This window comes from Furipterus horrens, unplaced genomic scaffold (genome assembly GCF_987537825.1).
Source record: "Furipterus horrens unplaced genomic scaffold, mFurHor1.1.pri manual_scaffold_16, whole genome shotgun sequence".
Classification (NCBI taxonomy): domain Eukaryota; kingdom Metazoa; phylum Chordata; class Mammalia; order Chiroptera; family Furipteridae; genus Furipterus; species Furipterus horrens.
The window spans coordinates 10,510,868-10,533,757 of NW_028327186.1; the positions used below are offsets into that span (position 1 = coordinate 10,510,868).

General features: G+C 56.6%; 1 protein-coding gene across 5 annotated transcripts; it reads left to right on the forward strand.

The window, feature by feature from the left end:
• Positions 1 to 512: 512 nt before the first annotated feature.
• Positions 513 to 21,640, forward strand: KIF7 (kinesin family member 7). 5 transcript variants are annotated; one of them, XM_090263608.1, is made up of 19 exons: positions 513 to 565; positions 695 to 930; positions 3,243 to 3,597; positions 4,252 to 4,452; positions 4,747 to 5,140; positions 5,273 to 5,807; positions 6,180 to 6,290; positions 6,782 to 7,009; positions 7,810 to 7,952; positions 8,252 to 8,367; positions 8,543 to 8,695; positions 16,281 to 16,483; positions 17,042 to 17,239; positions 17,589 to 17,714; positions 17,813 to 17,989; positions 18,702 to 18,917; positions 19,314 to 19,520; positions 20,366 to 20,564; positions 20,653 to 21,640. In XM_090263608.1, the coding sequence occupies exons 3-19, from the start codon at positions 3,270 to 3,272 to the stop codon at positions 21,312 to 21,314; spliced, it is 4,197 nt and encodes a 1,398-aa protein (XP_090119734.1). In that variant the 5' UTR covers positions 513 to 565; positions 695 to 930; positions 3,243 to 3,269; the 3' UTR covers positions 21,315 to 21,640. The 5 variants fall into 5 exon arrangements, with proteins under 5 accessions (XP_090119734.1, XP_090119732.1, XP_090119736.1 ...); XM_090263606.1 differs by having other exon boundaries at positions 514 to 569; XM_090263607.1 differs by having other exon boundaries at positions 547 to 565; positions 675 to 930.
• Positions 21,641 to 22,890: the final 1,250 nt, after the last annotated feature.

Sequence of the window (22,890 nt, forward strand, 5' to 3'; positions counted from 1 at the left end):
GGATGGATCCTTCTCAGCCTCAGAAAGGGTCGTGAAATCAGGAAAAACGGGAGTTGGACGCTTCTTGGGGCCCGGGGGCGGGGGGGAGAGCTGTGCTGAGCTCTGAGGGCGTGGGGGTTGCCGAGAGAGGTAGCAACGCAGTGGTGGGAGGGGGGGAGGTCTACACCTGAAAAGCAGGGTATGAACACGGTTTTCCACAGTCTCAGGGTTGGGAAATCCACCCGCCCCTCGAGGATTATCGCCCAGCGCCCCGGATCCCGCCTGTATGGAGTGCACGGGCGACGCGCGGCCACGCCCCCCTAAGCCCCGCCCCGTGCCCGCCTCCAGGTTCAGTCCCATGCCCGCCCCAAGGCGAGGCCCCGCCCGAAGCCACGCCCCTCGCGGCCCCGCCCGAAGCCACGCCCCTCGCGGCCCCGCCCCGCCCCTTTTTGCCTGGGGATTGACTGGAGGCGGGGCTGGGGGCGGAGGCGGGATCATTTGGGGGCGTGTCCTGATGACGGCATCAGAGCGCGCGGCGTTGGGCTGGGCGGCTCGCCGCAGAGCTGAGGGCTGTATTGGCGTCCCGGTAGGTAAGCGGGGGCTCAGGAGCGGTGGGGGCGCGGGCGCCCCCTGAGCAGGCCGGCCCGGCGGCGCTGGGAGCCGGCACCCCGGTGGAGTCTGTCCTCGCTTACCAGCCTCCTGGGGCTCTTCCCAGAGCGCGCGGGAGCCCCTTTCCCTGAGTCGGCGGTCCGAGGCCGACTCCGGGGGCTGGCCGGAGGGAGCGTGGGGCTGCCAGGGACGCGCCTGAACTTGAGACAACTTTTCCGAACTTTCCCGGCGCCCCGGCCTCCGGCGCCGGGCCCCCTGCCCGCGCCCGAGCGCACCTGCGGACCGTTCTAGGTGCCTTCGCGGCGCAGAGAAGCAGGACCGCAAGGAGCTAAAAACTTCAGGGTGAGTGGGACCGGGACCGCGGTGTCCCCAGCGCCGGCCGCCCAGCAGGGACGGAATGATTTCATGCACAAAAAGCCGTGACAGTAGCGCTGAGAGAAGTTAAATGCGGCGCGGACCTCCCTCGGGAGGCTGCGCTTCCACGCCGGGGCGGGGCGGCGCGTTCCTGGACAGAGCACGAGACACGGTGCGAACGGCAGCTTTGTTTCCCAGTACCAACACCCTAAACGGTGAAAAGTGGAGCGAGTAAATACATAAACCATGACGGGGACGCTTGTCAGGACCCAGGGTCGTGCTGTGCAGGGTCTGGGTACCGTATCCTATGTGGCCCGCAGCGCGGGAGGCTCGTCGGCAGCGTGCAGTCCAGCTAGCGGTAGTCGTTTCGCTGGTGGAAGGTCTTGCTTTCAATTTGTTAAAAAAAAAAAAAAGAAAAGAAAAAGCAACACGTGTGCGGTGCAATAAAATGAGGCCCAGTAACGGAGGTAAACTTGTGGTGACGAAGTGGGATGGCGAGGACTGCGATGAGAGAGGGGGAGACAGGGAGAGTTCCTTGGATAGTATTAGTCCTCACTGTTGGGCAGCGACAAATAGTGGGGACGTTGTGCTGGGCAGTGGAGACGCAGCAGGAAGGGGACAGGGTGGTCCCTGCCTCCCAGCTCCCAGTCTGCGGGGTGTGGGCAGAGACCAACATTGATGGGAGCAGCCGGGGGTCGTGCGCCAGGAGGGGCCGGCAGGGCGCTTGCCTGGCTCCCCGGAGAGGGCGGAGCTGGCTCAGCTCCCAGGCGGCCGTGCAGCAGTTTGGTGGGCAACCCCGAGTGGGTGCCAGGCAGAGAAAGGTGAGGAAAGGGGGGGCACATGTGAGTTGTCCAGGTACGAAGGGCCTGTTAAAGGTTAGAATCTCAGTGCCGTGGGGAGCTTCTTTAAGATGGCATTGGCATTTTTGAAAGATGCCCCTGGTTGCCTTGGAGGAGGACAAAGGGACACAGACCACTGAGGGGCAGGTAGAGGTCATTGTATCAGGCTGTCAGTGGCAAGGACCAGGGCTTTGCCATAGGATGGGGAGAAGCCCATGAACCTGAGAAATAGACACACACACACACACACACTCATATATACCACCCACCTGTCCCTTAGCTGCGGCTCCAGTTGCCCACGGTTAACTGTGGTCTGAAAATACCAAATGGAAAATTCCAGAAATCTGAAGTTTTAACTTGCGTGCCATTCCAAGCAGTGGGATGAGGTCTCACAGTGTCCCGTCCCCTCCCGCCCTGGATGGGAATGAATCTGTAGCAAATGCAACACCTGTGACGCTCACTAAAGCGAAAAAGCACCCGCACGTTGTAAACTCTCCCCCTGCCCACCCCATAGACAGTATTTCAGGGCTTGTGTTCCAGTGGCCGAGAGCGGTGATGCTGGCAATTTGGATGCACCACAGAGAAGCCGGAAGGGGCTTCCTTTAGGGGAAAGGGCAGCGTTCTCTGCTCAGGAAAGAAAAAAAAATGGAACGCTTAGGTTGGAAGATGGACAGTAAGAATAGATCTGTGGAATTGTGAAGGACAAGAAGTTTGCTGGTTTGGCTGTTGCAACTGAGACTGCAAAAGTGGTGTATGACAAGGGCCAGTGAGGCTGGGAAAGGCAGCTACCGTGTGGGTGGGGCCCGTGGGCAGGAAACCATCTCCGTGGCGGCGTTGCTGGGCCGGAAGCAATGCGCCTATACAAGGACTTGAGCCGGGGACCCCCTGAGACGCGTGACCGCATTCACATCACATTCACTGCAGGAGATGGTTGTAGTTGTTTTTTATTGTTAGGCATTGTTGCTAACCTCTGACGATGCCTGACTTACAGCTTAAGCTTTGTCACAGGTTTACGTGTGCAGGGAAAACAGTATATACAGGGTCCGTGCTACCCATGGTCTCAGGCATCCATGGGGGGCTCGGAACAGGTCGCAGGACCTGTTGACTTTTATTGGAGAAGGTGGGGCATGGGGCGTGAGGTGACAGAGGCAGAGACAGGAGCTCAGCGGGTGGATGTGTCTTCCAGGAGACGGGGTCAGAGGGACAGGGTGCAGCTGGAACACAGGCCCTTGGGCGGTCAGAGGAAGAGTCAGGGCCTTATAGTGTGAGGAATGAGGGCCGTGACATGCTGATGGGACTGCATGGTGGCCCTTGCAGTGTTCAGGCACCAGGCTGGGGCACAGATGTTGCTCTGAACTTTGATCTCCCGGTCCTGTGCCCCTCCAAGGCCACCTGCAGGGTGAGTCTGGCCCCTAGAGCACAGGTGCTGATGGGGTGGGGGGGGGCTCTTTCTCTCTGCAGGGCCTAGGGCGGCGGACCTCCCCCACCATGGGGCTGGAGGCCCCGAGGCTGCCGGGGGCCAAGGAGGCCCCCGTGACGGTGGTCCTGCGGGTCCGCCCGCTGCTGCCCAAGGAGCTGCTGCACGGGCACCAGAGCTGCCTGCGTGTGGGGCCAGGGCGTGGCCAGGTCACCCTGGGGCGAGACCGCCACTTCAGCTTCCACGTGGTGCTGGACGAGGACGCCGGGCAGGAGGCCGTGTATCAGGCCTGCGTGCAGCCGCTCCTGCAGGCTTTCTTCGAGGGCTTCAATGCCACCATCTTCGCCTATGGGCAGACGGGCTCCGGGAAGACGCACACCATGGGGGAGGCCAGCGTGGGTGAGTGACCCTGTCCGCGCCGCATGGAGGGGCCCCTGGGGCACCTGATGTTTTTCCCCTGCTGTTCCCTGGCGGGGTGGGGGTGTTGGGAAGGGAGAGCTGTTTTCTGAACAGACTTGGAGCCCAGGGTAGGACCAGCCACGTCCGTAGGGTGGGTGGGGCAGGAAAGGAGAGCCCGGGAGGGGAGTGGCCTTCTCAGCTCCATAGAGATTGGGCCACACTGTCTGATTCTGGGGACCTCGGGGGAGGAAGGGCCTCTGCAGGTTGTCAGGATGGCTGCCAGGGTCCAGAATCTGTGTTCTAGTCAGACTGGTCGGAGTGGGGACCACCCTGGAAGCGACGTGCTCTGGCCGCTACAGAGCAGGGTGGCCAGCGGCTCCATGAGGCTCTAGGGCAGAGACTCTTGGGAGGGACACTTGGGGCCAGTTAAGGGAACTGCCTCGTTTTAAGTCATATGAACGTTTTCTCATGGGTTATAAAAGCGCACATTTGTCATAAAAAAAATTAGGAAACTGCAGAAAAACACACAAAGTAAACCGTTATGGTTCTGCCTGAGCATGGCCTGGCTCAGGCTGCCCAGCCCAGCCTGGCTTCTGCTGCTGCCTTGTCCCCGCGGGAGGCACAGTGGAAGCGCGCCCCACGCTGTCTCCCCAGCCTCCCTCCACGAGGACGAGCAGGGCATCATCCCACGGGTCATGGCCGAGGCCTTCAGGCTCATCGATGAGAACGACCTGCTCGACTGCCTGGTGCACGTGTCCTACCTGGAGGTGTACAAGGAGGAGGTCCGAGACCTGCTCGAGCTGGGCACCGCCAGCCGCGACATCCAGCTTCGGGAAGACGATCGTGGGAATGTCGGTGAGGACATCTGGGGCCCTCCACTGGCGGGGGTGGGGCACCTGGCTTGAGGAGGCTTTACCTGCTGACTCACCTGTCTGGGGGAGACACCTCCCCGGGAAACCCAAGCTCTGGAAAGTTTCGCTGTGGTTTCCCGTCTCCACTGACTTTGGTGCATATACTTCTGCACCCAGAGTGAGAGGCTTTGAGGCGCTTTCAGCCCGAGCCAGGGTGGGCAGCCCTGGGGCGCGGGGCAGGGGCCCCTGAGGCAGGAAGAGCTGCAGAGGGCGGGCTCACGGCCTCCTGCACCCGCAGTGATGTGTGGAGTGAAGGAGGTGGACGTGGAGGGCCTGGACGAGGTGCTGAGCCTTCTGGAGGTGGGCAACGCGGCCCGGCACACGGGGGCCACACACCTCAACCGCCAGTCCAGCCGCTCACACACGGTCTTCACCGTGACCCTGGAGCAGCGTGGGCGCGCCCCCAGCCGCCTGCCGCACCCCGCCGCCGGCCAGCTGCTGGTCTCCAAGTTCCACTTCGTGGACCTGGCAGGCTCCGAGAGGGTGCTCAAGACGCGCAGCACAGGCGAGCGCCTCAAGGAGAGCATCCAGATCAACAGCAGCCTCCTGGCTCTGGGCAACGTCATCAGCGCGCTGGGCGACCCCCAGCGCCGCGGCAGCCACATCCCCTACCGGGACTCCAAGATCACCCGGTGAGGCCGCGGGAGAAGGGGCCCCGAGAGCCACTCCGGTCGGTCGTGGGGTGGAGCAGGGGGAGGCACAGGCCTGATGTGGCGTCGGGACCGGCGCACTGGGGTCCCTGACGCCCTGCCCGGCATCCTCAGGATCCTCAAAGACTCGCTGGGCGGGAACGCCAAGACGGTGATGATCGCCTGCGTCAGCCCCTCCTCGTCCGACTTCGACGAGACCCTCAACACCCTCAACTACGCCAGCCGCGCTCAGAACATCTGCAACCGCCCCACCGTCAACTGGCGGCCCGAGGCGGAGCGCGCGCCCGAGGAGGTGGCCGGCGCGCGGGGTCCCCCGAGGCACCGCTCGGAGACGCGCATCATCCACCGCGGCCGGCGCGGCCCGGGCCCCGCCGCCGCCCCCGCCGTGGCCGCCGCGCGCCTGGGCGCCGAGTGCGCGCGCTACCGGGCCCGCACCGACGCCGCCTACAGCCTCCTGCGCGAGCTGCAGGCCGAGCCCGGGCTGCCCGGCGCCGCCGCCCGCAAGGTGCGCGACTGGCTGTGCGAGGTGGAGGGCGAGCGCAGCGCCCTGAGCTCCGCCTCGGGGCCGGACAGCGGCATCGACAGCGCCTCCGCCGCAGACGAGCAGGCCGCGCAGGGGCCACGCGGCACCAAGGTGGCCAAGGACCAGGTGGGGCTGCGGAGGGGGACAAGGAGGCAATGCCCCTGCCCCGTCCCATCCGTTAGCAGGGCACTTTCGAGATTCAGAGCTAGTACCACGGTCACTTCCCGCAAGGTCCCGCAGCCTCAGGCTCTCCCTGGGTAAAACAGGGATGACGCTGGTATTTACCTCCTGGGGGTGATGTAAGGGCTGGACTTGTAACAAGTTGTTCATGGAGGTGGCCCGTATGCCTCGCAGAGGGGACCGTAGGCAGGACTTGGAGCAGAGCAGCAAGTAGGGCCAGGGGAACCCCTGGCAGGGCAGAGGGAGGTCCAGGGAGTCCCAGGGACAGACTTGTCCTGCTCACGCCTGGCCCTGAAGCCTGTCTCCCTGTCCCCATAGGAAGGTGAGGGGGCGCTGCTGGCCCTGCAGAGCCAGGTGGCCCGGCTGGAGGAGGAGAACCGAGATTTCCTGGCTGCCCTGGAGGACGCCATGGAGCAGTACAAGCTGCAGGTGGGGCCACCCCTTCCACGGAGGGGGCGCAAGTGAGCAAGTTTCCCAGACGGGAGGAAGTCAGCCAGGGCAGGGAAAGATGGGGGCCTGCGCACACGGGCAGCAGTGTGGCGGTGAGGGGCAGAGCGGGGCGGTGGGTGTGCAGGGTGGTCGTGGGTGCGGATGGCAGGTGGGACTGGAGCCAGACCCTCCCTCTCTTCCTCTGTCCCCAGGTAACTGGGTCAGCGTTGCTCCTGGCGCTCTCTGGTGGCCGTGATAGGCGTGGACGTGGCGGACTGCAGGCTGGGACGAAAGCTTGAACCTGAATGCGTGCAGAGAGAGAGTGTGTGTGTGTTGGGACCAAGAGGTGGTCAGATGTGTGTGGCCCTCCTCAGTGTCAGCACACAGGGAGTGGGTGGCCTCAGACCTGCTCTTCAGCTCCTGAACTTCTCCTCAGTTGCACCCCATCCCCAATCCATGTCGCCCCTCAGCACCTGCCCCATGTCTTGCAGAGTGACCGCCTGCGTGAGCAGCAGGAGGAGATGGCGGAGCTGCGACTGCAGCTGGAGCTGATGCGGCCAGGCTGGGGGGCCCCAGGGCTCCTGCAGGGCCTGCCCCCTGGGTCTTTTATGCCCCGGCCACACACAGCCCCCCTGGCGGGTGCCCACAGCCACATGCTGGGCGTGGTGCCCCCTGTGTGCCATCCTGGAGACGAAGTCGGCCCTGAGAACTGGGGAGAGGTGAGGAGGGGGCGAGGCTGAACATCTGCTGGGCCTGCTGGGCTGGGCAGGCTCAGGCAGGGGAGGGGCGAGGCTGGAGGGTGGCCCTCACCCCAGGCTTTCGTGGGACCAGCTGTGGGATGCCCCTTGTGTCCCTGGAGGAAGGTCCAAGATTTGGCTGACTGGGGGGCCTCTCAGAAGGACAGTGCTATTGGGAATCTCTGGTGTAACTGGAGATTGCTTGGGGGTTACAGAGGGGCTCCCAGCCCTGGGTGGGAAGCTTGCACACCTCCAGAGACAGGGAGCTCATCACCCGGAGGCTACGCCCTCTGCCTTTGGGTGCCTCGCTTTGCAAGTTTACTTTTCCATGAGCCCTGGTCTTGCTGAGCCCAGTGTCCTGCTCCTCGTTCTGTCACGTGGGGCCGTGTGGAGCTGCACCTGCCTAAAGGCTCTGGGTTGTCTCAGCCCTCAAGTCCCGAGGGACAGGGAGAGGGAGGCCATAGGTTTGGCGGGAGTCTGTTCTGCAGCCCCCACTCTGGCTGGGCGCTGTTAGCAAGATAAGACTCGGATGCAGGTGACCTGTGTACAGCATAGAAATGGCGGATGGTCACCTGAGAGAACTGGGTAGTTTGGGAGCCAGGGAGGAAGGGCATGGGGGAGATGCCTCCTGCTCTGATGTGGTGTATTGGAGCTGGACCTTGAATGTCAGGCAGGGCCTGAGGTGGGGGTGTCAGGTGGGCGCGTGCGCAGGGCACAGGTGGGAGCGGCCCACAGAGGGAGCCCTGCAGGCTTCCTGTCCTGAAACCCTGGCGCTTCCCTAGCAGGTGACAAATGGCACCGAGGCAGGAGCCAAGCTGCTGGCAGAGGTAGACAGGCTGGAAAGTGGCTCCTCAGCTTCATCAGAAGAGGAGGAGGAGGAGGGGGAGGAGCAGCAGCCGCCCCAGCAGGCCCTGTACCTGCACAGGTGAGTGGACCTGGTGAGGACCCAGGCTGGCGGGACCCTGTCGTCTCAGGGTGCCCTCACCCACATCATCCCGGGGAGAGAGCAGGCTGGGTGGGCCAGCCTCTAAGGAGGTCCTTGGTGCCCCCAGCTCCCCAGGACCCCCAAGCTTGGCCCCTGGCTTCGGGGTTCTGCTGGGCTGACAGGTTCTGTCCATGATGGGATGGGAGGCCGGGGACCTGCCTTTTCCCCTCTGGCCTGGGAGGTGGCTGGGCTGGGGCAGGGGCTGGGGAGGGGCACAGACGCCTGCTTCCATCCCCTAGAAACAGGATCAGCAAGTGGAACCAGAGAGCGGACACTGGCCCAGGGAGTCCGCTGAGCGGGATGGGCCCGGAGCTGTGCCTTGAGGAGCTGGGTGCAGCCACCCTGGAGTCCAGAGGTGAGCTCAGTGGAGTGCAGAGAGGGCCCTGACCCCTGCTCCCTTCATGGTCCCAACAGGCCAGCGGCCCGTCCACCTGCCTTCCCTGGCTGCTCTGGGCAGGCCTCTCCCTCGTGCTCACCTGCCTCCCCTGCTGTCAGTGGGCACAGCAGCCTTGACCTCTGGCCTTTTACAGTGGCTCATGGGAGCAAGGCCCAGACCCGGCCCCGCCAGGACCCCGCCGCCACAGCCTCCGAGTGGCGTCTGGCCCAAGCCCAGCAGAAGATCCGGGAACTGGCCATCAACATCCGCATGAAGGAGGAGCTCATTGGCGAGCTGGTCCGCACAGGTGAGCGGTGGGCATGGGCAGCACCTGGCAGCCCCTGCCCAAGGGGTTACGGGCAGGGGCCTGGCGGCCGGTGTTTGATGCCCAGCTCAGGCTCTTGCAGCTGTGTGACCTTGAGCAAGTAGATAACTCCTCTGTGCCTCAGTTTTCGCGTTCCTAAGATGGAATAGCAGTTGTGGCTGCTTCACAGCGTGAAACGAGTGAATCAGGTCAGTGTTCAGCTCTCAGGAAGCCTTACCTGTTGTTATAGTTTACCAGGTGCCTGCTCTGTGCCTGACACTGTGCTGGCTGGCGTGTGGTCTCGGCCCTGGGGAGCACATGGTGTCCCCAAATCGTGCTGCATCTACTGGTGACATGTGTGACAGCGGAGGGGATGACCGGTTGAACTTTTCTATGGCTATGAATTTACTGTAAAATGCATTATGAAACATTGCAGGTAATTGAGAAGAGAGGCTAGTACAGTGGGTCCCCATCAACCCATCACCAGTAGTTAGTTGTCAGAGTTTTCCCACATTTGTTTCAGTGCTGAAATATATATTATGTGATTACCTGTACTGGGGCAGCGTGGGTTAATGGCATGTAAGTTTCAGGCGTGCCGTTCTGTGTTACAGCAGTTTGCAGCCTTTAGTATCTCACGGCACATGAACTAATGACTAAAATTCTGCGGCACGCCAAAAAACATTTGTTGTCCATCTGACAAAAAATGGGTATAATTTGTATCCGTCCATACCGGTCGGCTACTGCTATGATGGCCATTGTCACTTTTTATCTGACGCCTAAGGGAGAAGAGGTCAGTGCCCCTGACTGAACAGTCAGGTCTTGCATGTTTTAAACACTCTGCTGTGACGCACCGGGTGAAAATCGCTGCTGTGACCCGTGCTCGGAATGTTGCATTGTGCGCTCAGTGCCCAGAGTCAGGGCTCCTTGTGTCACCGTGTGTTTGACGCCCTTTATCCCCCCCGTCCCCTGGTGGCTCCTCTCTGTTTTATACGCCACATGTGAGTGAAATCTGGTGCTTCGTGTCCTTTGCTGTTATAACAAATGGCAGTAGTTCATCCCGGGTTCAGGCTGAGCAGTGCTGCATTGTATGTGTGCTGTTTTTCAATAGCTGCCCATTGGGGGACCTTGGGATGTCTCGTGTCTGGGCCCCCGTGAGTAATGCTTCAGTGAACATAGGGGTGCATGTATCTTTCAGAATAAATGTTTTTGAGTTTTTCCAAATAGTTACCCAGAAAAGGGGTTGCTGGGTCCTATGGAAACTCTGTTCTTCATTTGTTGCGGCCCCTCCAGGCTGCTTTCCATAGTGGCTGCGCCAGCTTACAGTCCCGCCTGCAGTGCGTGAGGGTCCCTTTCTCCCCACCACCTCTGCAACACTCGTCACTTGCCGTGTTGATAACAGCTGCTCTCACGGGTGCGAGGTGGTATCTCATGGTCGTCTGGATTTGCATTTCAGCAATGACTAGGAAAGTTAACCATTTTTTCAGGTATCTTTCGGCCTTCTGTGTGTCTTTTAGGGAGAAGTGACTGTTCAGGTCCTCGGCCCATGTTTTAATTGGATTGTTTGTTTGCTGTTGGGTTGTGTGAGTTCTCTTTATAGTTTGGATATTAACCCCTTATCGGAGCTGTTGCTGCAAATACCACCTCCCCATCTGGTTGGCTGCCTTTTTGTTTTGTTGGAGGTTTCTTTGCTGAGCAGAGCTTTATTTATTTATTTAGATTTTATTTATCTTTAGAGAGAAGGGAAGGGAGGGAGGAAGAGAGGAAGAGAAACATCAATGTGTGGTTGCCTCTTGTACGCCCCCCGCTGGGGACCTGGCCTGCAACCCAGGCCGGTGCCCTGACTGGGAATCGAACCTGCGACCCTTTGGTCAGCACTCAATCCACTGAGCCACCAGTCAGGGCAGAAGCTTTTTAGTTTGATATAGCCCCATTCATTTATTTTTTGCCTTTACTTCCCTTAACGGTATTTGTCTTTCGCCACCTGGCTTATTTCACTAAGCACAATCCTCTCCAGTTCCATCCCTGCTGTCGCAAATGGTCGGAGTTCCTTCCTTCTGCTGCGTAGTATTCCACTGTGTAAATGTATCACGGTTTTGGGACCTGCCGATGGGCACTTAGGCTGTTTCCAGCACTTGGCTATTGTAAACAGCACTGCTATGAACATAGGTAGGGCTGCAGAGGTTCCTTTGAATTGGGGTTTCGGGATTCTTAGATTATAATCCCAACGGTGAAATTGCTGTAACAAAAGGCAGTTCCATTTTAGTTTTTTGAAGAAATTCCATGCTGTTTCCCACAGTGGCTGGGCCAGTCTGCACTCCCACCAACAGTGCACTAGGGCTCCCGTTTCTCCGCATCCTCGCCAGCACTTGTTTGTTGATTTGTGATGATGGCCATTCTGACTAGTGTGAGGTGGTATCTCATTGTGGTTTTAATTTGCATCTCTCTGATGGCTGGTGAGGTTGAGCATCTTCTGCATGTCCTCCTTGGAGTAGTGCCTGTTCCGGTCCTTTGACCATTTTTAGTTGGATTATTTGTCTTCCTGGTGTGGAGTTGTATTAAGTTGTTTATATACTTTGGAGATCAATTCCTTGTCAGAGGTATCATTGGCAAATATGTTTTCCCATATGGTTGGTTTCCTTTTCACCTTGCTGATGTTTTCTTTTGCTGAGCAGAAACTCTTTAGTTTGATGTAGTCCCATTTGTTTATTCTTTCTTTTATTTCCCTTGCCTTAGGAGATGTATCGGTGAAAATATTGTTACGTGGGATATCTGAAATTTTCCAGCCTGTGTTTTCCACCAGGACTTTTATGGTGCCATGGCTTACATTTTAGTCTTTGACCCATCTTGAGTTTATTCTGGTATGTGGTGTAAGTTGGTGATCCAGTTTCATGTTTTTGCACGTCCCTGTCCAGTTCTCCCAGCACCATTTGTCGAAGAGGCTCTTCTCACTCCATTTTATGTTCCTTCCTCCTTTTTCGAATACTAGTTTACCATAGAGACCTGGGTTTATTTCTGGGCTCTCTATTCTGTTCCATTGATCTATATGTCTGTTCTTATGCCAGTACCAGGCTGTTTTGATTACAGTGGCCTTGTAGTATAGTTTGATGTCAGGTAGTGTGATTTCTCCTGCTGTGTTCTTTCTCAAGATTGCTTTGGCTATTTGGGGTTGTTTTTGTTTCCATATAAATTTTTGAAGTATTTGTTCTTGGTCTGTGAAAGATGTCACTAGTATTTTAATAGGGATTGTGTTGAATCTGTAAATTGCTTTGGGTAGTATGGCCATTTTAATGATGTTCATTCATAAACATGGTATATGCTTCCATTTATTTGTATCTTCCTTAATTTCTTTCTTCAGTGTTCTGTAGTTTTCCAAGTACAGGTCTTTTACAACTCCTTGGTTAAGTTTATTCCTAAGTACTTTATTTTTCTTGTTGCTATAGTAAATGGGATTTTTTTCTAGTTTCTATCTCTGATGTTTCATTGTTGTTGTACAGAAATGCCTTTGATTTCTAAATATTGACTTTGTATCATGCTGGGGAGCCTCCCCTCCTCTTGGATTTTTTGGAATAGCCTGAGAAGGATAGGAGTTAGTTCTTCCCTAAATATTTTGTAAAATTTGCCTGTGAAGCCATCCGGTCCAGGGCTTTTGTGTGCTGAGTTTTTTTATTATTGCTTCAATTTCACTAGTTGTTATTGGTCTGTTCAGGCTTTTTGCTTCCTCTTGATTCAGTTTTGGAAGGTTATATGTTTCCAGAAACTTGTCCATTTCACCCAGGTTGTCAAACCTGTCATATAGTTGTTTGTAGTAATTTCTTAAAATCTTTTGTATTTCTGTGGTATCGGTCATGATTTCTCCTCTTTCATTTATGATTTTATTTGGGTTTGCTCTCTTTTTTCTTGATGAGCCTGGTTAAAGACTTGTCGACTTTGTTTCTCTTTTCAAAGAACCAGCTCCTGGTTTTATCGATCCTTTGAATTGTTTGTTTAGTCTCTATGTCATTTAATTCTGCTCTGATCTTGATGGTTTCCTTCCTTCTACTCGCTCTGGGCTTTGTTTGTTGTTCTTCCTCTAGTTCTTGTAGCTGTGGGGTTAGATTTTTTATTTGAGATTCGTCTATCCTTTTTAGGTAGGCCTGTATTGCTATGGCCTTCCCTCTCAGGACTGCCTTCGCTGAGTCCCATAGGTTTGGGGCTGTTGTGTGTTCATTTTCATTTGTTTCCAGAAACTTCTTGATTTCTTCCTTGGTGTCATTGTTAACCCATCATTATTTAATAGCATGTTATCCACTCTCCATGAATTTGAATGTTTTTGAGTTTTTTCCTTGAGGTTGAGTTCTAGTTTCAAGCCATTGTGATCTGAGAAGATGCTTGATATTATTTCAATTTTCTTGAATTTGTTGAGGCTTGTTTTGTGTCCTACCATGTGGTCTATCTTTGAAAATGTTCCATGTGCATTTGTAAAGAATGTATATTTTGCTTCTTTGGTGTGAAAGGTTCTGTATATATCAATTAAGTTCATCGGATCTAGAGTGTTGTTCAGTGCCTCAATATCCTTGGTGTTTCTTTGCTTCAAAGATCTGTCCATTGTTGACAGTGGGGTGTTAAGGTCCCCTACTATGAGTGTGTTGCTGTCTATATCCTTCTTGAAGTCCTCCAAGATTTTCCTTACATATTTGGGTGCTCCTATGTTGGGTGCATATATTTTACAAGGGTTTTATCTTCTTGATGGATTTTTCCCTTAAGTATTATGAAATGACCTTCTTTGTCTCTTTTTATGGCCTTTGCTGTGAAATCTGTTTTGTCTGATATAAGTCCTGCTACCCCAGCTTTTTTTTCGTGTTCATCTGCTTGAAATACTTTTTTCCATCCCTTCACTTTCAGTCTGCGTAGATCGTTTTTTCTAAGGTGGGTCTCTTGTAGACAGCATATATGTGGGTCATGTTTTCTAATCCATTCAGCTACTCTATGTCTTTTGATTGGAGCATTTAATCCATTTACATTTAAGGTTATTATCGATAGGTATTTATTCATTCCATTTCCCCCCTTTGTACCTGTGTTCCTCTCTGTCTCTCTCTGTTTCTTTGTCTTCTTAAAGCAGACCCTTTAGCATCTCTTGCACTGCTGCTGGTTTGGTGGAGATGTGTTCTTTTAGCCTGGGAAATTTAGTCTGGGAAAGTCCTTATTTCACCTTCCATTTTGAATGAGAGGCTTGCTGGATAGAGTAGTCTTGGTTGTAGGCCTCTGTTTTTCATTGCTTGGAATATTTTTTGCCATTCCCTTCTGGCTTGTAGTGTTTCTATTGAGAAATATGATGATAGTCTTATCGGAGCTCCCTTGTATGTTATTAATTGTTTCTCTCTTGCTGCTTTTAGGATTCTCTCTTTGTCTTTCAATGTTGCCATTTTAATTATGATGCGTCTTGAGGTGGACCTGTTGGGGTTCATCTTCATTGGGACCCTCTGTGCTTCCTGGACTTGCATGACTTTCCTCTCATCAAGTTAGGGCAGTTTTCTGTCATTACTTTTTCAAACAGGTTTTCTTTCCCTTGCTCTTCTTCCTCTCCTTCTGGAATTCCTATGATACGGATATTATCACATTTCATATTGTCCTGCAGCTGTCTTAGGGCCTCTTCCTTTCCCCGTCTTTTTTTGTTCTGTTGCACCATCTGGGAATTTTTTCTATGTTGTCCTCCAGCTCGCTGATCCCATTTTCTGCTTCCTCTAGCCTGCTTTTCATTCCTTCTGCCATGTTCTTCAGTTCAGAAATTGTACTCTTCATTTCCTCCTGGCTCTTCTTGATGGTTTCTGTGTCCTTCATGCTGGTGTGGTTCTCAGTGAGTTCCGTGTAGCTTCCCTGGAGTTCCCTGGAGGTTTCCTTCAGCTCGCTGAGCTCGCCGAGCGTCCCTGTGATCGTCGTTTGAGTTCCGAGTCTGAGTCCTCCGGCCTGTGTCTCACTCAGCACTCTCCCCGGGGCCTCCTCCTTTCCTTCCAGTGTGGGCTGTTTCTTTGTCTCCCGATCTTTGTCTCTTCTTGTTGTCTCGGCTTCTTGGATCGACCTGCTTTGCCTTCCTGCCGTCGTGGCGTGACCTTCTGTGGTGGGAGAGCGGGGGCCTCAGTGGTGTTGTCTCCTTGGTCTCCTGACCTTGATGCCCTTGGGTGCCCTTCATGTGGGTCCTCCCTCCAGCTCGCTGACTGAGAGCCAGCCCCCCACCACGTCCTGTGTGCTGTTGTAGAGGTGCCCTTCCCTTACGTCCTGGGTCTGCCCTGTGCCGTCAGACCGTGTCCCGGTCTGGGCCCAGGCAGCCTCCTCGAGATGCCAGGGATCCACTGTCTTTGTCTCCTGCAGTTGGTGATCTGTTCAGTCTGTGATCCAATCTGCGATCACCTTCAGTACCCATCTTTTTTTAATCAACTTTAAAATTTTTTATTTATTATTTTTAGAGAGGAAGGGAGGAAGGAAGAGAGGGAAAGAAACATCAACATATAGTTGCCTCTCACATGCCCCCAGCTGGGGACCTGACCCACAACCCAGGCCTGTGCCCTGACTGGGAATCGAATGGGTGACCCTTTGGTTCGCAGGTCGGCGCTCAGGCCACTGAGCCACACCAGCCAGGGCCTTCTGTACCCATTTTATTGAGTGATGTATGTTGTATCTTAAATGCTTTTTCTGCACTGTCGATAAGCTCTGTGGCTCTTATCCTTTGTCTGTTAATGTGGTGTGCTAAATTAATCGATTTGCACATGTTGAAATATCCTTGTGCCCCTTGAATGAACCCCACTTGATCATGGGGCATTCTTTTGTCAATGTATTATTGTATTTGATGTGCTAGTATTTTGTTTAGGACTTTGCATGTGTGTTTGTCAGAGACCCTGTCCCACCCCCTCTGCTGTTCCAACAGCCCCACTCAGGTGTCCCACTGCGTGGAAGTCTCAGGCGTGTTCATGTGCTGAGCAGCGGGTCCTTTGTTGAGTTTGGTTTTCTAACTTCTTGTCAATTTAAGGGCGAAACCCTGGAGTCTTCTTGCTCCCCATGATGCTGACGTCACCCCTCCCTCTGAACTATTTGGAGGCACACCCCAGAGATCATGTTATTTCAGCCCTGCACCTGTTAGCTCCCTCCCTAACCCAAGTGCCATTAGTGCCTCTGATAAAACTGTCCCCTGGGGGCCAAGGGCACAAGCACACTTATTGTCTCCGTCACACAGCAGCCCAACCAGCCCAACCGGGGACCTGCCCAGCCACGCAGGCCTGTGCCCTGACTGGGAATCGAACCTTCCACCTTCCAGTTCACAGGCCAGCGCTCAATCCACTGAGCCACACCAGCCAGGGCTTGGTATTTATTTTAGCCTGTACTGGGTAAAACTGCTAGTTCATCCATCACTTCCCTGGTCACTGCTGTGGGTGAGGCTCATTTCAAAAGTGAGTCAGTTTAGAGAAAAATATTAAGTCAGTTATGGTGCTGGTGGGACAAAGGCTGGGAAAACCCGTGCAGTGTCCCTGGCTGCCGGGGGTCGGGAAGACCTCCCAGCGGCACGAGTGGGTGGTCCTCGTGTGGGCAGTGGCCTGCGCTGACGTGGCCCCTTCTCTAGGGAAGGCGGCCCAGGCCCTGAATCGCCAGCACAGCCAGCGCATCTGCGAACTGGAGCGGGAGGCAGAGCGTGTGCGCGCTGAGCTGAGCGAAGGCCAGCGGCAGCTGCGGGAGCTCGAGGGCAGGGAGCCCCAGGACGCCGGTGCGCGGTCCCAGCTCCAGGAGTTCCGCAGGAGGGTCGCGGCCGCCCAGAGCCAGGTGCAGGTCAGTGTGGGGCCCTAGGGTGCGTTACCGGTGCATCTCTCATGATCCCGTCCATCTTCCTGTCCATCTTCCTGTCCACCCACCCTCCTGTCCGTCCATCTTTGCAGCTTGCCACCCATCATTCCTTCCTTCTTTGCTCAGGTCTGGTTTCCAGGATGCAATACAGCAGAGTGGGCAAGGGCACAGGCTCTGGAACTAGACTGTCAGAGTTCGAATCCCAGCTCTGCCCTTTTCTAGCTGTGTGTCCTTGGTCAAGTTTCCTAACCTCTCTGTGCCTCAGTTTCTTACTCTGTTAACTGGGCTAATAATACTTACACTTGTCAACAGGATTGTTAGGGTCATTTAACACAGAACACTCAGTATAGTGCCTGGTACATGGTAAACATCTGATTATCCCTCACTCGTCTTCTGATGCTTTTATTATCCATTGTCCGTCCATCGGCTTTCCCTTCTGTCTGTCCCCTTGTGTCATTGGCCTTCGGGCCTGCGTGCCCTTATTGAGTGCCCGGCTCGCAGTGGCCCCCACATGGGGCCCAACAGAGGCTGTCCTGGTCACAGGTGCTGAGAGAGAAGAAGCAGGCGACGGAGCGGCTGGTGTCACTGTCGGCTCAGAGCGAGAAGCGGCTGCTGGAGCTCGAGAGGAACGTGCAGCTCATGCGGCAACAGCAGGCGCAGCTACAGAGGCGGCTTCGCGAGGAGACGGAGCAGAAGCGGCGCCTGGAGACGGAGATGAGCAAGCGGCAGCACCGGGTCAAGGTCAGGCTCTCGGCCAGCCGTGTCCCAGCTGCTCACAGCCATGTGACCTCCTCCAGCAGGTCACTCGGCATCCCTGAGTTTTTCTCACCTGCAAGTGAGGAGAGTTTCAGGAAAGTCAAGGCCAGGGTGAGAATTCAGGGAACTCAGTGTGACGAACCCTTATATTGTAGCAGCCCATCAGTATGCGCTCCTGTTTCTGCTCCCCAGCGAGACGCGGGGGTGTGAGGCTGGGACGCTGTGCAGGGTCATGTGGGGAGCGGCAGGTGTACCTGTGGTCTCCTGGCGAGAGGCTGGCACACAGGGCCCTGCCCCTGAGCCTCTGAGGCCCCCCTCCCCCATGCACCCCCAGGAGCTGGAGCTGAAGCATGAGCAGCAGCAGAAGATCCTGCGGATCAAGACAGAGGAGATCGCGGCGTTCCAGAGGAAGCGGCGCAGCGGCAGCAGCGGCTCTGTGGTCAGCCTGGAGCAGCAGCAGGTGGGTGCGCCAGGGGCACCCACAGCCCACCCTGGGGGGCTGTTCACAGCAGGTGGGAACACCGAGCGCCCCCCCTTTCCTCCCCTGTGTTCCTGCAGAAGATTGAGGAGCAGAAGAAGTGGCTGGACCAGGAGATAGAGAAGGTCCTGCAGCAGCGGCGGGCACTGGAGGAGCTGGGCGAGGAGCTCCGCAAGCGGGAGGCCATCCTGGCCAAGAAGGAGGCCCTGGTGCAAGAGAAGACGGGGCTGGAGAGCAAGCGCCTGCGGTCCAGCCAGGTGAGCGCCCTCCCCATGTGGCCCAACAAGCGCAGCGCTGCCCTGCAGGTGCTGGTGTGTGGGTGGAGCCTCTCCCCGCCACCTCCCTGCAAGGTTTCCCCTCGCCAACGTCCCCGCCCCACGTGGGAGGGCGCAGGCAGTGAGGGGGGTGGGCGCCCGGAGAAAGAGCCTTTACTGGGGTGCAGGCAGGAAGGCCTGGCCCCACCTGGCTCCACGGGGCTTCGCGCTTGTGAGTAGGCCGCTTCTGAGCCATGGTAACGTTGCTGTGACGATTCCAGGGGGTGCGTCAGACACAAAACCCAGGCAGTTCCAGCGGTGGGTGCTCGGGCGGAGCTCTGAAGTGCGGGAGGGGTCAGGGTGCTGCTGGGTTATCCGACCGTCGCTTGGCCATTGGAGTCCTCATGTCCTCCATCAGAAAGGGGTTTGGCCACTAATTTCCCATAATTCCCGTCACAAACTCAAGTCATCTCAGTGACAGGCCACCACCACACGCTGCCCTGCCTTGGTCTGTGTTGTCCCCTTCTTATCCAGGGGCGCCTGGCCCTCTGCTCGTCTGCACTGTCCTTCTGGGCCATCTCTGGGGCCCCCAGTTGCCGAGCGTCTGCAGGGCTGAGTGGCCTTCGTGAGCCCCCGGCCTCCTTAGCATCCGTCGGGTGGTCTGTCACTGGAGAGGCCGGCGCCCGTTCCCCACTAATGCCCGGTGCTGCCCCAGGCCCTCACCGAGGACATCGTGCGCGTGTCCAGCCGGCTGGAGCACCTGGAGAAGGAGCTGTCCGAGAAGAGCGGGCGGCTGCAGCAGGGCAGCGCCCAGGGCCAGCAGCAGATCCGCGGGGAGATCGACGCCCTGCGCCAGGAGAAGGACTCGCTGCTGAAGCAGCGCCTGGAGATCGACGGGAAGCTGCGGCAGGGCAGCCTGCTGTCGCCCGCAGTGCGTGTGCGGGGCCCCCGCCTCCGGAGGCGGCCCCAGAGGCGGGGCTGGGGGCGGAGCGTGTGCTGGGCAGGCGCCTGCTAGGGCCCCTTGTCTGGGACATGTGGGCTGGACCCGGCTGCGCTCCCCATTCCCTTCCTCGAGGCCGCAGTCTGTCCTGTGCTGCCCCGACCGCCGGCCCGACACCTGAGCTCCCGTGTGGGAATGAGTGTGGGGACCACACCGGGTCCTGTCCCCAGTCCCGCCAGGCCTGCCCTCCAGTGGGGGGGGTTCTGAGCTCCTGAGTGCAGGTCACTCCAGAGGCAGAGCAGCCTCCTGCACCACCCCGGGTCTGGGCTGTGACAGCTCAGGGCAAGGGGACATCTAGGGGTCACATGTGGCTGTGCGCCCCTGCAGGAGGAGCGGACGCTGTTCCAGCTGGACGAGGCCATAGAGGCCCTGGACGCCGCCATCGAGTATAAGAACGAGGCCATCACGAGCCGCCAGCGGGTGCTGCGGGCCTCAGCCTCCTTGCTGTCCCAGTGCGAGATGGACCTCATGGCCAAGCTCAGCTACCTGTCGTCCTCGGAGACCAGAGCCCTCCTCTGCAAGTACTTTGACAAGGTGGGCCGCGGCCCCGCCAGCCCGGCCCCTCCCAGGGCTCAGGGCCACCGCAGACTCTCTCTTAAAGCCCGTCCTGCTTTCTGAAACTGGGACCGCTGCCTCCCGCTTCCCGCCCTCCAGTCTGAGTGGCACCTTCAGGGTGGCCTTGTCCCGGTCAGTGGTTCTCAACGGGGGTGGGTTTGCTGGCCCATGGGACATGTCACCATGTTTTTTAAAAAAAGATTATTTTTTGGAGAAAGGGGAAGGGAGGAAGAGAGGGAAGGAAACAGCGATGTACAAGAGATGTGTCAATTGGTAGCCTCTCACAAGCCCCCAACTGGGGACCTGGCTCACAACCCAGGCCTGTGCCCTGACCGGGAATCGAACTGGCGACCTTTTTGGTTCGCAGGCCGGTGCTCCATCCACTGAGCCACATCAGTCAGGGCTGGAGATACTTCTGTTGCCACAACAGTAGGGGTAGAGGCCAGGGATGCTGCTCAACATCCCGCAACGCACAGGACGGGCCCCACAACCGAAAGTTATCTGGTCCCAACTGTCAGCAGTCGAGGCTGAGAAGTCCTGGCCTCCAGGGAACTGCACAGCTTGAGGCTCAGCCTAGGAGCTTCTTACTGTGTGACTGGGAGAGAGTCTGAGGCAGGGATGGCAGATAACACCCTTCTGAGAGCTAAATCTCACCGTTTGCAAATTGCTGCCTGGGATACTGTTGAGGGGGGCGTCTGAGGGAGATCTCGGTAATCTCTCAGTGACCCCTGGTATGGGAGCGGCAGGGGCCAGTTTATCCCTGGGTGGGGATGCCCCGGTGAAGGGAGCCAGTGCTGGGCCTGAGCTTGTGGGTCTCAGCGTAGGTAGTGACGCTTCGGGAGGAGCAGCACCAGCAGCAGGTGGCCTTCTCGGAGCTGGAGATGCAGCTGGAGGAGCAGCAGCGGCTGGTGTTCTGGCTGGAGGCGGCCCTGGAGCGGCAGCGCCTGGAGACTGACCGCCAGCTCACTCAGCAGCAGAAGGAGCACGAGCGGAGCCTGCAGCTGCTCCTGCAGCAGAGCCGAGGTGAGGCCCCGGCCGCGCACAGCTCCCGCTCACAGGCCCGCCGCCCTGCCTGGCCCCTGCCACCCTCGTCTCCGTGTCTCCCCTCCAGACCACCTTGGCGAGGGGCTGGCCGACAGCAGGAGGCAGTACGAGGCCAGGATACAGGCTCTGGAGAGGGAGCTGGGCCGCCACATGTGGATGAACCAGGAACTGAAGCAGAAGCTGAGCGGCGCTACAGGCGCGGCAGGCCTGAGCTGGGGTGAGCCAGCTTCCGTGCCCGGGCTGAGGGCGGTCAGAAGCAGCTGCCACTGCGGCTCCTCCCGGGCCATCTCCCTTGCTGTTTGCTGTGCTGGGGAGCCTGGGCCGAGGAAGGGGCTGTCGCCTCCACTCCTGATAAGCATGTCACTGTCCCCCATGACAGGTGGGGAGCAGCAGCCCTTGTGCCCTGGAAGTGAGGATGAGTTGCACCCGGCACTGGAGCCTCCCAGGCAGTCCCCCCTTGCGGAGGGCGCCCCCCGTGCCCAGGAGGAGGTACGGGACCTGATCCATGCGCCGCTGCCGCTGACGTGGAAGCGCTCCGGTCTGGGTGGTGAGGAGCAGGGCTCCCTGGAGGAGGTGCGGCAGCGTGAGGCCACAGAGCCCCTCATGGGGCGGGCGCTGCTCACGGGGGAGGGTGGTGTGCCCCGGCATGTCGTGCCCTTGGCCAGACCGCGGCGGGAGCTACGCAGGGCCGGCCCGGGGATGATTGACGTCAGGAGGAACCCTCTGTAGGCCCAGGCAGAGCCGGCTGAACGGTACAGTCCTTACCTCACTCTCCATCACAGCCCAAACGGACTGGGCTCAATTCTTATTATAAAAGCTGGGTCCTGCCACTCCCTCCCTTTGGAACTGTGGTACCAACGGCCACGTTGGCAGTGACTCGTTTCAGAAGGACAGTTCTGGTCTCGAGTCAGTGTGCCATTCATTCTGTGGTTCAGCCAGGGCTGGTCACAGATGGCCCGGGGTTTAAATATGTATATGGGGGGAATTGGGAAGCATCACATGTATAGAATTTTGTAAAACCATTTTATAATAAATGAGAATAACCTCTAGAGAAATGGGAGATATTAATGCCATTGCATAAATAATGCTGAAAAGGCAATCTCTGAATATAAGCCTTTGACTCCAATTCTGCTATTTCTCCAAAGAGATTCCTAGAAGAGGGTTTAGATACTTAAAAGCAAGGCTGGCGATTCTTTTCATGCATATAAATCATAGTTCCAGGGTCTGATGTGAGGTAGGCAGACACACACACACACACACACACACACCCTCTGGGGCAACACCAGACAACAAGGAGTGCTCTCAATAGACCAGAAATGGTCGGGAACCCTTGAAAGAAAGAAAGAAAGAAAGAGGAGGAGACTAAAGGAGGGAATCGCAGCCTAAGCCACGTGCGAGACAATGACTGCTGTGGAAGTCAAGAGCCACTCAAGAGGCTCTAAACTCGGAAGTGGGAAATATGGGAAACGGGGAAAAAGCGCTGGGGCTACTTGATGGTGGTAGGGTGAGGCCTCACTGTAGGAAGGGAAGACTCGCTCTCTGCCTCCCTCCCAATGGTGCCAAGAAGAGGACGGCTTGCAGCCTGGAGTGGTAAAGTACGCACTTGCACTCAAAAATCAAGGCAGCTTCCTGGAAGGCCCCCAACACTTAGAGCCAAGAAGAAGCTTCTTCGGCCAAAGGCATGAGCTACTGGTTCACCCCACCCAGCAGAGTCTTCCGTTCTTCCACCATAGTGATGGGGTTCAAGATGTAACGAACAGTTACAATTTTCACACAGGGGCAACACTTGTCAGGAATGTGTGACAAGTAATGACAAATCTAACAGTGACTCAAGTGGAGAGACCTTTACGTAAAGCACATCACAGAATATCTAGAGGCAGTTTCAGGTTTGGCACCTCTGGCTCAACGAAAGCCATCCAGAAAACAGAGGCTCACCTCTCCGCGTCACCGTCTTTAGTGTGTAGCTACCTCGTGGTCACTCCGTGGCCACTGCACTCCAGATACTCTATGTCAAAGGAAAAAAGAAATGGAAGAGACAGTATCACGGAGCTTTCCTCACACAAATGTCCCTTTTCTAATAAAGTAAGAGATTCCCCAGAAGTTTCTCAGTAGGTTTCCACTTATATCTCATTGGTTACAACTTTATCACATGCTAGACCTAGCTGCAAGGGAGGCTGGGAAAGAGAGGCCTTGAAATTATAGTTGACTTAGTACCATCATGATTTGTCACCTGAGCTGATTGAGCGTATGACTGCCTAAGCACAATCGGGGTGCTGATAGGAAGCAAGAACTAAGGAATGCCTAT